The 16,882-nt window shown below is 38.9% G+C and overlaps 1 protein-coding gene across 5 annotated transcripts in view; it reads right to left on the bottom strand.

Annotated features, from left to right (window-relative positions):
- Nucleotides 1–16,882, bottom strand: part of fam114a2 (family with sequence similarity 114 member A2) — a 36,839-nt gene that overhangs the window by 16,302 nt on the left and 3,655 nt on the right. For 4 of the 5 annotated variants that reach the window (XM_043703518.1, XM_043703516.1, XM_043703517.1 and 1 more), the window contains exons 2-6: nucleotides 7,337–7,661; nucleotides 6,553–6,652; nucleotides 3,230–3,331; nucleotides 1,606–1,712; nucleotides 215–349 (exon numbers count right to left, since the gene is read on the bottom strand). In XM_043703518.1, the coding sequence (XP_043559453.1) occupies nucleotides 215–349; nucleotides 1,606–1,712; nucleotides 3,230–3,331; nucleotides 6,553–6,652; nucleotides 7,337–7,651 (759 nt within the window). In that variant the 5' untranslated portion in view covers nucleotides 7,652–7,661. Of the gene's footprint in view, nucleotides 1–214; nucleotides 350–1,605; nucleotides 1,713–3,229; nucleotides 3,332–6,552; nucleotides 6,653–7,336; nucleotides 7,662–13,355; nucleotides 13,379–16,882 lie in introns of those variants that run through there. The other variant, XM_043703520.1, reaches the window with a different exon arrangement.

Raw genomic sequence — 16,882 nt, 5'->3', positions numbered from 1 at the left:
ATGTTACAAATGTATTATTCTTTAAACAATCATAGCCCAGTAAACTCTCTCACTCAGTTTTCAATGGAGTACAAATGTATTTAATAGCATTGCAATAACTATCATTGCAACATTCCTATCATAGCTCACAGGATGATCAAAAATGGTCAAGTAAACAATGCTTCAATACCAAATAATTATTTTATTTTACTCACTACCAAAGGTTAGAGAATACCTGAGACAATGTGGTTGTCCTATACATTAGTCCTTTTGTCTTTTTGAAACCAGGATCTCCTTCTGCAATAACATCCATGGTCTTTTTACCGATAAATTCAAGTGCATCCAAACCACCACTCAGGACAGATTTCCCCTGAAAATAAAGTAATTTATATTTATATTTTATTGGATAAATATACACAAATTTGATTAAATACTTCTTTTGAATGTAATGGCCTAGATTTTCTGGTTACTGTGAAAACAGATCCAATCAATGGTAATCCTAATCAGGATTTCCCACCAACCTGCCACCAGGGTTTTGAGCCATCTGATTCTGGGTCTTTCTCAAAAGCCTCCAGCATAGAAAACCAGTAATGAATCTAACCATGCAGTAGGTGTTCAAGGCCAAAACATCTTTTTTTTTTCAAAAAACAGCAATAGCAGCCATGTTCTAGTGTAAAATATTTAAAAGACCCAAAGCCACTGTCAGGTTTTGCGAGAAGGGAAATATGCAAATTAGGAGGGACAGTGAGTAGGGGTAGGTGTAGCATCAGGGTGACTGGTGGGTGAGGGAGCACCAGTGGCAAGTAAATGAATGAGAGCGTTGTGTGGCGGTCCACAACAGATATCTGATCTGGGGATGAGGGGGGTGGGGAGAGATTCAGTATATGTTAACAAAAGCAAAGTACAGAAGATAGTGATCTAAAACACAAACAAAAAGTTGCTGGAGAAACTCAGCAGGTCTGGGTGATCAACAGTTCACCTGCACATGCTGTTAATGATGTAACAATACAAGCTTTAAAATTTCCCCTGCTGGGGAAAAAAAACAGCCAGTCTGGCAGCATCTGTGAAGGGAAAAAAAAAATTGGGAGTTAACATTTCAGTTCTAGTGACTCTACATCTGAATGACCTCAGGTCACTGGATCCAAAACAGTGACTTCTCTCTACAGATGCTGCCAGACCTGCTGAGGTTTTCCAGCAATTTCTGTATTTGTTTCTCAATTTCCAGCATCCGCAGTTCTTTCAGTTTTTATTTATGCTTTAAAATTGTTGGATGCATTAGGTCATTAACATTTGCATCAGTTAATATTTCAGTGATATCAGCCGTTCCAAACATTCTTAGATATGAATAACCAATTATGCATATATATGTTAACTTTGCAATACATGAAGGAATCATAGTATAGTGGAGTAGGTCTTTAAACTGATTAAAACTGATCTAAAGATGTGGGAATAATTTAATTAAAACCAGAGTTCAAAGTCACAAATGAGATATGCGGAAGGAAAATGCTTTACTGGTTAAATATTCCCAGACTTCTCTTGACAGCTTTAAATTATTCTAATATAATACTAATTAGTGACATTTGTATAAAAGACATTAACTATCAGTCAAATAAAATACATACTCACAGTGCTCTGAACGGCATTAGTGATGGTAGAAAACATCCCAAATGCTCCACTGCTTGGAGAAGTGCTTATGCTCTCTGCTTTCGGGCTATTCTTACCATTCTTGAATTCTGTTTTACAATTAGAAACAAGCATGAAGTCCTTGGAATTATTCCAAGTAAAAATAAACCACACATCGCATAACTATTCAAATAAGTGAATTCTTGACAACTACTCATATTTCTAAGGAACTTTTAGCTTCTACTTCACTTTCCCCCTTTAACAGATTCCTTAGTCCATGGTCAAAATTTTTGGTCACTTGTCCTTTAAAAAAAAAACTCCTTTAAGAAAAGTACCACAAATGCTGCTGCTAAGGGAAGATATTCAAAATACTCAGGCATCACATCTGGAGAGAGGTAAACGTATTAAGGTTGAAAAGACTTCACACACTTGACCTGAGCTGTGTAGTGTTACCAAAATTTGTTTATATTTCTAATATTTCCACTCAGTGGCTCAGTGTCAAATTTGGTTTGAATACTTTCTTGAAGTGTTTTGGAATATTTTACGATGTTAAATATACTGTACAATTGCATATTTTTGTTATTGCTGCTTTTAGCATAGCAAAACACCCAAATGAATTTCAAAGAAACAGTCAGATTTAGACTTTGGAGCATAATTTTAAGAAGCTTACCTGTCAGTCTATTACCCAACAGTACATTTTTATTTGTGCATATATTATTGATGGCTTTAAGAATCACAAGAGTGATCAGGCCCTATTGGCATGACCACCCTACTGTGAGCACTAACATGCTGTATAGTAACTTTTCAAAATATTTATAACATTTAATCAATTTCTTGATATTATAAAGCAAGTTTTCAGAACAACCTACTGTCCAATAATTACAAAGGACAGGGGTATTCTCTCTGTCAAGGACCTGTCTTTAACCCAGATATGGCAGTTAAGGTTCAATTTCATGATCCATACATAAACTAACCATCAGAGATAAAGTTATCATAGGCTCTTGAAAGGAAAAAAAAATCATTTTGATAGAGTTTTTCTTCGTCATCTTTTCTGAGCAAGAGGAAAGAAAAAGAAACAAAACAGCAAAAAAATTTGCAAACAGAATAGATCAGACTGTTAGCCCAAGCTGCAAAACTTGACTTCAAACATTCAATTGCCTTCTAGAACTTAGAAACTATCACTTCACTGTCCATGTTGCTTATACATCATATTTCAGCTGGTGCTTCTTCAAAATTATTCCCAAATCACTTATGTACTTGAGCTCCTTCGCAGAGTATTTGGAGACTTCCAAACATAAATCTTATTGACCGTCTCTATTTACTGCTATTAGCATCACAAAATCTAACTCATGAACAATTGGTGCTTTGGCAAGATACCAGAGCCCCAAGAAGTCATTAATTTTAAACTAGAACAGGGAAAAAAACTAAAACTTCACTATGTACAGCAAAAACAAAATACGTAATATGTAAAAACACAAAATCATTTTACGTGAAGTTCAAGACTGACTACATTTGCAGATTCCATCTAAATGTTCCTCACAGCATCTTCATTTTAAACTCAACCATAGGCTTGACCATTGATACAGCCTAACTATTCAGAATTCAGATGTAGCTCTTTTGTCATCACCTTTGTCTTCATTGAACACGTTCACTTCTGTTGAAACTTCTGTGGGGCTGGGAATCCCAAGAGTGGTCTCAGCTTTTTCAATCACATTGGAAATCCCATGACCTTAGTGATAAAAATAAAATAATCTATAAGAAAAGTTAGTTAACAAAGGAAGCAACTCAGTTTTGTTAACTAACAGTGGAATTATCAGAGATGGCAGTTGATGGTATTTAGACAATAGGTGCAGGAGTAGGCCATTCTGCCCTTTGAGCCTGTACCACCATTCAATATGATCATGGCTGATCATCCTTAATCAGTATCCTGTTCCTGCCTTATCTCCATAGCCCTTGAATCCACAATCCTTGAGAGCTCTATCCAACTCTTTCTTAAATGAATCCAGAGACTGGGCCTCCACTGCCCTCTGGGGCAGAACATTCCACACAGCCACCACTCTCTGGGTGAAGAAGCTTCTCCTCATCTCTGTCCTAAATGGTCTACCCCGTATTTTTAAGCTGTGTCCTCTGGTTCGGCACTCACCCATCAGCGGAAACATATTTCCTGTCTCCGCTGCAGAAGCACCTCTTTGCTTCTTTACTCAATTCCTCTTGTTATGAAGGTCAGCATGCTATTAGCCTTCTTCACTATCTGCTGTACCTGCATGCTTGCCTTCATTGATTGGTGTACAAGAACACCCAGATCTCTCTGTACTGCCCCTTTACATAAATTGATTCCATTGAGGTAGTAGTCTGCCTTCCTGTTCTTGCTACCAAAGTGGATAACCATACATTTATTCACATTAAACTGCATCTGCCATGCATCTGCCCACTCACCTAACTTGTCCAGGTCACTCTGTAATCTCCTAACGTCCTCCTCACATTTCACCCTGCCACCCAGCTTTGTATCATCAGCAAATTTGCTAATGTTATTGCTAATACCATCTTCTACATCACTAACATATATTGTAAAAAGGTACTGATTCCTGTGGTACCCCACTGGTCACTGCCTGTCATTCCGAAATGGAACCGTTTATCACTACTCTTTGTTTCCTATCAGCCAACCAACTTTCAATCCAAGTTAGTACTTTGCCCCCAATACCATGCGCCCTAATTTTGCTCACTAACCTCCTATGTGGGACTTTATCAAAAGCTTTCTTTATACACTTCTTTGCACTATAAACATTCCAATTCATCTGTATTTTGTTTATCCTGGATGAACCAAATATCCTTGATGTCAGTATGCTCCACTATCAAATTTGAGATTGTAAAACAAAAGCTGCAAAGCATTTTGCCTCTGCAAAAATGCACTTTCCCATTTACTTCCTACTCACAATAGTAAATTGTTACCAACTTCAAAGACTTTTAAACTTCATGTGACCAGTGAATATTCTAAAGACTGTACATTTTCTGAAACACGAAAAGGACTGTTTTAAATCAAGCATGGTGGCAAGGATCACTGCACTTTTTAAAAAGTTACTTAATACTCAGTGTAAGTGGTGTTTATTCAACAAGTAGGGGCAGTCTCTTTGCAGACAAGCTGGATCAAAGGGGTATGTAGAATTAGCCAGCAACAACGATCTGATTGGTGACCAGTTTCAATATCAGAGATGTTCTGCCTGCTAACATCTATGTGATTGGCTCCCAGGCAACTGAACTGTTTGTGGATGTGAATTAAACCTCTGGATAAACAGAAGCTATCCTCCTTTCTTCAGTAAAAATACCGAAGAAAGCCAGTGTATGTCCCTTCAATCAATTGCAGTAAGCAATGGCTCTTAACCAATAAGTCAGGTACTTCATAAGTGTGAATGAGTCACTCTGTGCTTCTTGCAAGCAAGTAAAAAATACTTGGAGAAGGAAGGAAGGAAGATATATCAAGCAGCAGCAAGTCCTGACAAGCTAAAAGGATCATCCGTGCACCGGGACCACTGAACTGCCTTCCTAGTGTTCCACTTCACCACGATACTCTTTGTTTCTGTATTTATGCACGTGCCACAGGAGGTGCGTTATCTGGGACTGAGTTTTATAAGAGAGAGGGTTTGAGTTACATGTCGATAGCTCATATAGTTTATCTGTAGCTAGAATCTATTTATTTGGAATAAGTATAATTCTTATTAAGTTCAGAAAACTGGTTTATGCTTTGCCTCACCTAGAGGTAAAAGACAAAATCATTGAGGAACTTTGGGTACTTACTATATAATCTTTTACTTTTGTGGTAAGTGCAGGAATAGTGGGATTTGATTTCTAGTACACTACCCCAATGACGTGTAACATTGGGCACAAATTGGATTACAGGATTCTAAGAAAACTATGAGAAGAGTTGAAGGAGCAGATAAAACTTGGTTTAAGAACAAACTCTCAGGCTGAATCAAGAGTACTGAAAAGGAAGAAATTTTAAAGTCAGGCCTTGACTTTAACAGATTTCTTTTAGCAAACAATAATATAAAACAATGTGCATGAGAGTAACAGCCTTTTCAATAGCTTTCTCAAAAATGCAGTCATTCAAATAGATAATAACTAAAACTAAGAACAGAAGTAAAAATTATTTTATACTTCCAAATCTTCAAATCAACTTGATAAATAAGCAATGCGTTCAGTTCCATTCTACACTAGAATCAAGTCATTGTGTTGTCAATCTTGGCTGACCTGCCACCCTCTGATCTTCTAATCAAATTATATTACAACAATTTTGTATTTATTATTACACACAGAAAGCAGCACAAGCTATTTCATAATGCCCTACACAGTCAGTCTAGTTAGTCTTGATTAGCTTCAAGGTTTTGCTCTTCAAACTCTTTGAAAGTAGTAAGAAAACATTTCTAAATATTATGTTTTACAACTATATTGAATAGCCAAATGCTAATAGTTTTAATGAGAATATTTTTACAAGAGGTAATGTGGATTGGGCCTTTCAGATCGGAGGCTCATGGTTAAATCTAATACAGTAATGAGATCAAACGTTTCTGTCTGCTGCTGTAAAACGCTGTATGTGGAAAAAGCTAGGGCAGTCCGAACAAGTACAAGTAGGCATCAACTTACCATGCTTATTGAGAATGAATTAGAAACAATCCTTGGAGAGGCCACAGAATAGCACAAATGGAAAATGGAATAAGTCACACTGGTGATAACAAAGGTGATTCAAACATTGTGGGATGGGACTTTGATAAAGTGATACCAGGCCAGTTTGACAAGAGTTTCACATCATATGAGCTTACTCATCAAACTTAATAACATTCTCTAATCAGACAAAGATTTTATACTTTCTATGTGTGAAGTATTGCTTCACCTCTCATCAAATGAACTAGAAGATAATCTGTTCAGAATTATGGTTAACAGCAACAGGGAGCTCACCAACAGATGCAACAGTGGCTGTTGCTGTTGTAAGCAATGACTTTCCCCAGTTTCCCCAGTAGCCCCAACTTCCTGTCTCTTGATTAGGGAGATCTTGCACCTGGAAAATAAATGGAGTAAAGTTACTGCAGCTATTGGATTGTTAGTCATATTTTTCAATATCAGATTGAAATATATAATTACATTTTGTAACTCAAGTAGGCAAAATTATCAAGCACAGTACGAATCCAGATTTGGAGGTTAAAATAATTTTTTGTGGAAGTCAATGGATCAGGGTGTAAGTTTTCTTGCTGAGTTGGCAGGTTTGTTTTCAGACGTTTCGTCACCATGATCGGTAACGTCATCAGTGAGCCTCTGGTGAAGTGCTGGTGTCCTGTCCCATTTTCTATTTGTGTCTTGGTCTCTTAAGGTGGGCGATAAATTTTCCGGTTCTTTTTCAGAGGTTGGTAAATGGGGTCCAAATCGATGTGTTTATTGACGGAGTTCTGGTTTGAATGCCAGGCCTCTAGAAATTCCCAATAAACACATAGACTTGGACCCTATTTACCAACCTCTGAGAAAAAGAACCGGAAATGATACCACCTGCCTTAAGAGACCAAGACACACAAAGAGAAAGCAGGACTAAACACCAGCATTTCATCGGAGGTTCACTGATGATGTTACCTAACATGGTGATGAAATGTCGGAAAACAAACCCGCCAGCTCAGTGAGAAAACTTACAACCTGAACCTCAACTTGAGCTACAAATCTTCTCAAAAATCGCAAGTCAATGAATATTGCTTACCTGGTCAGCAACTCCCAAAGGTGGTTGTTCAGATAACCCTGGCTGACTGGATCCTTTTGATTCCGGTCTTTTTCTTGTCCTGTTGACAGACTCATTCCCCTTACTTGGACTGCTTTCAAGTATGCTTCCAGCAGACCCACGCTCCTCATTTTGTGCATTGCCTGTCGTGCACTTGCCAGTTTCAGTCTCAGACTCAGAGTGCTGTTCTAAATCAACACCTTGTTGATGCTCTTTTTCCCTGCATGTTGAAACACTTCCTTCCAGTGCCACAGATTCTTTATTCATAGATTCGTCACTCGTCCCATTATCTTCCATTTTTGTTTATCTGTAAAAGAAATAAATAAATAACTTCATAACAGCATAAAAAACAGGATCAGGAATAGGTTATCCAGCCCATCAAGCTGTCTCCATTATTTAACCAGATCGTAGCTGAAACTCTAGCTCAATTCCACTTCCCCATCTACAAGATGCATTCGAGAAACTACTAAAGGTCAAACCATCTCGAAGGACAAGGGCAGCTGATACATGGGAATAGCAGCATCTGCAAGTTCTTCTCCAAGACACTATCTTGGCTTGTGAACATATCACCATTGCTTCAGTGTTGCCAAGTCAAAATCCTGGATTTGCCTCCCTGACAGCACTGGGTTCTACCTACAGATCATTGAATTCACTGGTTCAAGTGGGCAACTCACCACCATCTTGTCAAGAGCAACTAGGGGCAGGCAAGGAATGCCCAGCCAGTTATGCGCACATCCCATGAGTGAATTCAAAGAAAAGCTTTTGAATCCCTCAAAGCCCAAAAATCTATCACTCTCAAGGTTGAATATAATCATTGCATATGAGCATTCATGTATATCAAAAATTCCAAATATTCATAGCACTTCAGAGGCAAGAAATTTCTCCTCTGCATTCATAAATTGCAAACCCCTTATCCTGAGATAATGGCTAGTTGTAGACTCTTCAACTACAGTCTGGAAAGACCATATAGACTTTTGCATGTGTCAGAGATCACCTTTCCTTCTTCCAGACTTCAAACACTAGGCCCATTCTACACATTCTATTTTCATGTGACAGCCTTTTCAGCCTCGAATTAATTCAGCACACTATTGTTGCACCCCTTTAAGCACTCATACCTTGCCTAAAGGAGGGAGACCAAAACTGTACATGGTACTTCATACATTATTTCTCCAAGGCCCCATGAAATTTCAAAGCTTCCTTATACAAATACTCTAGCCCCCTGGCAATAAAGGCGAACATATTATTTATGATTAAGAACCACCGGATTGAAACATTAACTTTGCTTTCTTCCCACAGATGCTGCAAGACATGCTGAGTTTTGCTTGCAGTTTCTATTTTTGCCTTAATTGCTGACAGTAGATTACTTTTCTGCGATGAATTTACAAGAACAGCCAGATCCATTTCTGTTTTTCAGCAGCAGCAATTCAAAGGGTGGGAGCTTGGACCAGCGGCCTGTCAGGAGCAGTGAGTCACTAATTTGAGTCTGTACATCTGACAGACAGCAGAGGTTTCTGGGAAAGGAGGGACTTTTTAAAAAATTTCCCTCCAGCTATATGTGAGTTTTGTTTCTAAACCTGAGACCCTACCTTTGTAGGGCCTCCCACCAAACCATCTCCTTTAATCTTTACACCAGGGACACATCAGGTAAGCTTCTCTTTTTTTTAATTAAACATTCTGATAAGGGGACTAGCAGGGATAGCAGTGCTGGGAGAGGAATGTTCCTCCTGCATGATGTTTGAGGTGAGGGACGTCATTAGTGTCCCATCCAAGTACATCTGCAGGAAGTGCACCCAACTTTCGCTCCTCCAAGACTACGTTAGGGAACTGGATGAACTTTGGATCATTTGGGAGACAGAGGCTGTGATAGATAAGAGTTATAGGGAAACAGTTACTCCTAGGCACAAAGAAAGTTGGGTAACTGTTCAAAGGGGGTGCAGGGAAGAGTCATTGCAGGGATCCCCTGTGGTCGTTCCCCTGAAAAACAAGTACACCGTTGGATACTGTTGGGGGGGGAAGACAACGACTTACCAGGGGTATGCAATGGGAAGGAGAAGAGTGTTAGTCATTGGGGACTCAATAGTTAGAGGGTCAGATAGAAGGTTTGTTGGGAACAAACGAGGCTCACGGTTGGTGTGTTGCGTCCCAAATGTCAGGGTCTGTGATGTTTCATATTATGTCTTTGGGGTCCTGATGGGAGAGGGTGATCAGCCCCAAGTCGTGGTCCACATAGATACAAATGTCTTAAGAAAGAAAGAGAGATAGAGATGTAAGGCAGGATTTCGGTGAACTAGGGTGGAAGCTGACAGCTATCACAAACAGAGTTGTTATCTGTGGTTTCTTACCCATGCCACATGATAGCGAGGCAAGGAATAGGGGGAAGATATCAGCTGAACATGTAGCTACAGGGATGATGCAAGAGGGTGGGTTTCAGGAATATGGATAATTGGGGCTCATTTCAGGGAAGGTGGGGCTTCTACAGAACAAGGAATGCGGTAAAAGAGGGGGGAGGTGTGGCTTTGTTAGTCAAGGATAGTATAGCAGTGGCTGAAAGAACTTTTGACGAGGACTTGTCTACCGAGGTAGTATGGGCTGAGGTTAGAAAGAGGGAAAGAGAGGTCACACTGCTGGGAGTTTTTTTTTAAAAAAGTAGAGCTTCGCACGGTACCAGGGATGTGGAGGAGAGGATCGGCAAAACAATTCTAGGTAGGAGTGAAAAGAACAGGGTGGTCATTATGGGGGACTTTAACTTCGCCAACATTGACTGGAAATGCTATAACTCTAAGGGGGTGGGGTCAATCAAAATGTCGAGCTGGTTTAAGGAACAGATATTGCATGTCCTTGATAGCTATGTCCCTGTCAGGCAGGGAGGAAGTGATAAAGTAAGGGAACCTTGGTTTAATACAGAAATTGCATCTCTTGTAAAGTGGCAGGAGGCGGCTTATGTGACGATGAGATGACATGGTTCAGATGAGGTGATGGAGAGTTACAGGTTAGCTAGGAAAGACTTAGACTGAGAGTTAAGAAGAGTAAAGAGAGGACATGAGCAGTCTTTAGCAGGTAGAATAAAGGAGAACCCTAAAGCTTTCTATAGGTATGTGACGAATAAAGGAATGACTAGGGTAGGAATAGGACCAGCCAAAGACAGAAGTGAGAAGTTGTGTGTGGACTTCGTGGAGGTTGGAGAGTGTTAAATGAATATTTCTCATCTGTTCTCACTCAGGAAAAAGGAGAATATTGTAGAGGAGAAGAATGAGGTACAAGATTAGACGAGAAAGAATAGAGATTAGTAAGGAAGAGGTGTTATTAATTCTAGAAAGAGCAAATGTAGACAAGTCCCCTGAGCCAGATGGGATTTATCAGAGGATTCTTTGGGAAGCTAGGGAGGTGGTGTTGGAGCCTTTGGCTTTGATCCCCGAGTAGTCATTGTCTACAGATTTAGTACCAGAGTACTGGAAGATTGCAAATGTTCTGCCCTTGTACAAGAAGGACAGTAGAGATGACCCGGATAACTATAGACCAATGAGCCTTACGTGTGTTGTAGGAAAAGTTTTGGAAAGGATTATGAGAGATAGGATTTATAATCATCTAGCAAGCAACAATTTGATTTCAGATAGTCAACATGGTTTCGGCAAGGGCAGGTCGTGTCTCACAAACCTCATTGAATTTTTTGAGAAGGTGACCAAGCATGTGGATGTGGGTAGGGCAGTTGATGTGGTGTACATGGACATCAGTAAAGCCTTTGATAAGGTCCCACATGGTAGGCTGTTGGAGAAAACGCAGAGACGTGGGATTAATGGCGATTTAGCAATTTGGATTAGAAAGTAGCTTTCTATAAGAAGGCAGCGAGTGGTGGTTGATGGAAAATATTCAGTCTGGTGTCCGGTTACTAGTGGTGTGCCACAAGAATCTGTTTTGGGACCAGGGCTGTTTGTCATTTTTTTATATAAGTGACTTAGATGGATGGGTTAGTAAGTTTGCAGATGAAGTCAGTGGATTAGTGTCAGAGTGGAAGAATGCTGCAGGTTGCAGGGGGACTTGGATAAACTGCAGAATTGGGCTGAGAGGTGGCAAATGGAGTTCAATGCAGCTAAATGTGAGGTGATTCACTTTGGGAAGAATAACAGGAAGGCAGAATACTGGGTCGGTGGAAAGATTCTTGGTATTGTGGATGTGCAGAAGGATCTTGGAGTCCATGTACATGGATCCCTGGAAGTTGCCACCCAGGTTGATAGTGCTGTTAAGAGGGCATACGGTGTGTTAAGTTTTTTGGGAAGGGAATTGTGTTCTGGAGCTGTAATGTCATGCTGCAAATATACAAAATGCTAGTGTGGCTGCACTTGGGAATATTGTGTACAGTTTTGGTTGCCCCATTACAGGAAGGATGTGGAAGCATTGGAAAAGGTGCAGAAGAGATTTACCAGAATGTTGCCTGGTCTGGAGGGAAGGTCTTATGAGGAAAGGCTGAGAAGATTTCGGTCTGTTCTCATTGGGAAGGTGGCGGCTAAGAAGGGATTTGGTAGAAATATACAAGATGAGCAGAGGATTAGATAGGGTAGACAGTGAACGTCTTTTTCCTAGGATGATTACGTTAGCTTGTACAAGGGGGCATAACTACAAATTGAGGGGTAATAGATTTAAGACAGCTGTCAGAGGTAGGTTCTTTACTCAGAGTGGGAAGGGTGTGGAATGCCCTGCCTGCCAATGTAGTTAACTCAGCCACATTAGGGAGATTTAAACAACCCTTGGATAAGCACATGGATGATGGGACAGTGTAGAGGGATGGGCTTAGATTAGTTCACAGGTCGGCGCAACATTGAGGGCTGTATTGTTTTATGTTCCCTCTGAATGTTAATATTTATCAGTCTCCCACCTTGATAAAACATTTGTTTCATCATTCTTCCTAAAAAGTACATAATTTCATGTTTCCCTACATTACTTTATTTACAGTCTACTTGCACAAATACTTAATGCATCTATATCCACTAGCACTTTCTTTGCAATCTCCTTGCAGCTTTCTTTTGCACCTAACTTTGTAAACTGAAAATTTGAATATTTTTATTAAACATGGTATCTCTGATTTAAATTGTAAGCAGTCACAACTCTCGCTCTGATCTTTCTGGCACCCAAATACAAAAATGCCAAATTGTTTAATCCACACTATTTTCAGTCATCATAGGCGAGGTTCATAACCAAAACACCAATAAGCACATTGAACTTTAATTCAAACAAGTGCCTTAACAAAAAAAGATTTAGAACCCAAACATTGATTACAACGTAAATTCAGTGGCTGTTTGAAAAAAAAATTCTGAAATATCACATGATGTGATGCCAAGGAAGCCAAAAATGCAGTACAAGTTAACCTGTGATATTCCAGAGGTTATCTCAGACCGTGAACATGAAGATAAGACAATATTTAGGGGAGATGTATGCATTTACTATCCTCCTTCAAGAAGGCACATGGACAGGTCTGTGTTTGCTACTGGAAGATGATGTGCCCATGAGTTGAAGTGTTCATGTTCAGTGGTGGGCTGGGATACAGATATACTAATCCAGGTTTGTGCACTAGTGTGCTGTGAAGGACACAACTGGAGATGTACTACCAAGGTACCATAATGTTCTCAGTAAAGGAAGCTCTCACTTTGTTGTAGAAGTTGTAGAAGCTAGCTGCTAAAGGAAATAGGACAAAAGGAGGATCTTCTTGTTCTGAGAACGGCCAGCCAACCACCACCAAAAGGTAACAGGGGAAAAGGATTTCTACAAAATAGTTAAATACCCTGAAACTGACTGTTCAACTATAAATATTGTACTATACACTCTTCACTAACGACCCATAGAAACTCAAATATTGATATTTTTCATCATGTCTCATTTCTAATTTTGTGTTGCATTATTATTTCTTCTTGTGTTTAGTAACTTATCCCACTCGTAATTGGTTTCTTTTAAAATAAATTCATTAGCTCTGGAAGAAAGTTATCTACAAGATGATCCTTTATAAACTAACCTTATAACAAATAAAGATGCTGTTGAAATTGGAAGGGCAGCCAGTTTATAACTCCTCACCCATGAATTTGACAATTTGAGGTATCTCATCTGGAATAATACTGAAATGAGAAATGTCACCCAGGATTTGATTGTAATATCTATTCATGATAGAATGCTTCATCTATGCTTCAGAATAGTTCTAGTGCAGAAGGAGACCATTTTGCCCAGCGTGCATATGGTGGCCTTGTGCCTCTCCCCTTTTTGTGTCTATTAGCATCATATACAATTAGCCAATAGCATTCTGAATATCTCTACTACACTTTCAGACAGTGCATAGCAGACTCAAATCACTCCTTGTGTGAAAGATTTTTCTTACTCCATTTCATTACATTTGTGAATCCCTTTAAATCTTTGCCATTTTGCTCTTGATCCTTTTATGATTAAGTTCAGTTTTTCACTTCCTATTTTATCCAGACCTCTCATGATTTTGAAAATTATCAGATCTCCTCTTAGCTACCTTCTCCTCAAGGAAAACAGTCCTGACTTCTGCAATCCATCCTCATAACGGAGGTTTACTATCCCTGTTTTTATGTCTCTTTATATAACAACATAAAAAGTTACTTGCATTTTTAAAAACAACATTTCACACATGGGTAGAGTTCTTCAATTTATTTCATTTGAACTTATAGAATGTATGGATAACTGACTATGCAATGGGAATAACATGTTTGAGAGAAAATCAAAATGAGACAGGATGACAAAAACATTTACACACAGTTTGTATCTTTATCAAAAATAAGCAAATGTCAGACTTTATAATCTTTCCACTTAAAAAAATTCATAAAACTTAACTTCTATTGATACAGTGCTTTTAACTTGGTGTAACAGTTAGATGTGATTTACAGGAGGATTACAAAACAAGTGTGATACCGAGGTAAGGAAGAGCCATTAGGTCAGATGATCAACAACTGGATCGAAGAGGAAGGTTTCAAGAAGGGTCTCAAAAGAGGGAAAGCAGGGGAGAGCAGTACAGAGGGTATTTCAGTGTTAGGTCTCTATAGTAGAAGGCAAGGCCACTACCAATAGTGGGTTTATTAAAACTGGGAATTGGCTTGGCGGCAGAATTGAAGAAACATGGATATTTAAGTGTTTGGAGGGTGGGATGAAATTAGAGATGGGATGAGTGGGACCAGGGGCTGAGTATTACATGTCCCTTCCAGATGTGTACTCATCCCATTACCCATCCCAAGCTCACTCCCATGTCATAAAGTGGGCTGGTGACAAGGGTCAATTGAGTTTGTTTAAAAACTTTTGTGCATTAGAGGCTTACCAAAATACCCCAAACCCAAACTGAATAGTTTTCCCTTCCAAATTAGATTTCAAAACTCACTCATGACCCAATGCACTTTTTTGACCAGGGTCCGAAGATCCTTAGGCCTTCAACCTGCAGTTAAAAAGATATTCAAACTGCAGTCCCAGCAGAGACTATTAAGGAGCTCTGGAGCTAATATGCCTACTGCTGTTACTGGGCAAACACAGGCCAATGAATCCAGAGGATGGAACTTGCTTCCACTGAGGTGTAGAAGTCTTATTATTCACTAACTGAGTTGACATGCAGTGCATTCAGGCTGCAAGACCGGCTTATTCGGTGTTGGCTGGATGTTAACTTCCCTTCTGTCTGGTCCATGTCGGGATTTGAAAAAAATGATTATAATATTAGCAACCATGGGTAATTAGGAAAATAAGACCTGGTATTTATTTAAAATACCACTACCGGATGATTTTAAGTTCACACAAGGTAGAACGCAGGATACCAGTCAAAAGTAGTTTGAAACATCTAAGTTAAGGTAACAACTTTCAGTAACAAATGAACTGAGACAGAAGTTTGGAAAATTGCGGAATGGGAAAATGGATGACTAGAGTAAATGACTCAAGCAGTGACTAGGTTGCTAGATAGTTGAAGGAATAAAATCAGATAAAGGATTTGAAAGTAGGAGCACTTTATGTAAAGGATAAAGTTCATGTAACGGTTCAGGTGGATGTTTTGCATCATGAAAGGTAACTAACCTAAAAAGTTAAGTAATTTACTTGGCATAGATGCTTCCTAACATGAATAATTACACACTGTTTTAAAGGAAAGTTTTCAGCATTTTTTAAAATTTCAATTGCTCTATGATTATATGATCTCTATTTTCTGGGTTTGTGTTCTACTCCATTGGTTTCTGTTCAGCATGAAGTTTATTTCTCGTAGAAATTTCCATCTCCTTTCAAAGAATTTGTGATCTATTCCCAAATAACCTAAAACCCATTAAACGGCTATTTCAAATAAGAGCATTCAAGTGTTTGAGGAATTCTAAGTGTATCACATTTCGGGCTTTACAGAGTCCACTTGAGCTTCATTATTTACATGTCTCCAAAGATGCACCCCAAATAGTTTTACGGAGCTATCAGTTAAGGCTCATTCAGTAGTACTTGAATTAAGGCGGCTGAGAGTTTAAGTTCAAATCAAATAACAAGTACATAATCTAGGCAGACATAAACATTGTAGCATTTCTTTGGTAGACTATTAAGTTGTCATGTAAGATGAGAAATTATATCAAGTTCATTTGTGCTCTTGGACAGAAAGAATCTTGTAGCAAAACATGTACGACCAGGTGAATTATCCCTGGGGTTCTGGCCAAAGTTCCCTCTAAATTTTCTTTGTTTACTGAGCAGGTTACAAATGCTTAAGCACTATATTTTACCCATAGGCAGTTTTGATTTTAAACATCATAGCTTACAATAGGCTGAAAGTTCCTCCCGAGGAACTGGTTGGTCAGCTTATTCTCATGCACATCACATTCCAGATCATAACCTGGACATATACACGGATCGTACAAGGAAACATTGGCCCTGGCCAAACATCACTAACATGCACTGCTCATTATGATGTTTATTTAATGGGACATTGTTGTTTATAAATTGGTTGTTGAGTTTCCTAAACTAGCACAGTCACAACCTTGGCTGTAAAGTGCTTCAGAACATCCTAAGGTTGTGAAATTCAAGACTTTCTTTTAAACTTCTGTAACATAACCCAGATAATTGCAGAAGCAATTAATTTCACTCCCTTAAATCATTTTATTCTTGGAAAAAATGCTTACCAAGATTAAGCAAAAGCACTAGGCATTAGGGATGGACAATAATGTTGGTCTAGCCAGTGATGATTTTTTAAAATATCATTTATCAGATAAGGGCAAAGGCTACATATTTATGAGATGAAGATTAATCTAATTAAGAATAACTCCGACATGAAATTTTCCTGCTTTTAGAAGTGATATTCCAAGTCTTTGCACCCTTTGTTGTTATGGAGCTGAGTTATAGATTATAGTCTGGACTCTGGGTTTTTACAAATACATTAAGGACAAAAGGGTAACTAGGGAGAGAGTAGGGCCCCTCAAAGGTCAGCAAGGCGGCCTTTGTGTGGAGCCACAGAAAATAGAGGAGATACTAAACGAATATTTTGCATCAGTATTTACTGTGGAAAAGGATATGGAAGATATAGACTGA

Source organism: Chiloscyllium plagiosum, chromosome 14, assembly GCF_004010195.1.
Source record: "Chiloscyllium plagiosum isolate BGI_BamShark_2017 chromosome 14, ASM401019v2, whole genome shotgun sequence".
Taxonomy (NCBI): domain Eukaryota; kingdom Metazoa; phylum Chordata; class Chondrichthyes; order Orectolobiformes; family Hemiscylliidae; genus Chiloscyllium; species Chiloscyllium plagiosum.
The sequence above is the reverse complement of the archived record's forward strand: the minus strand, read 5'-3'. Positions and strand labels throughout refer to the sequence as shown.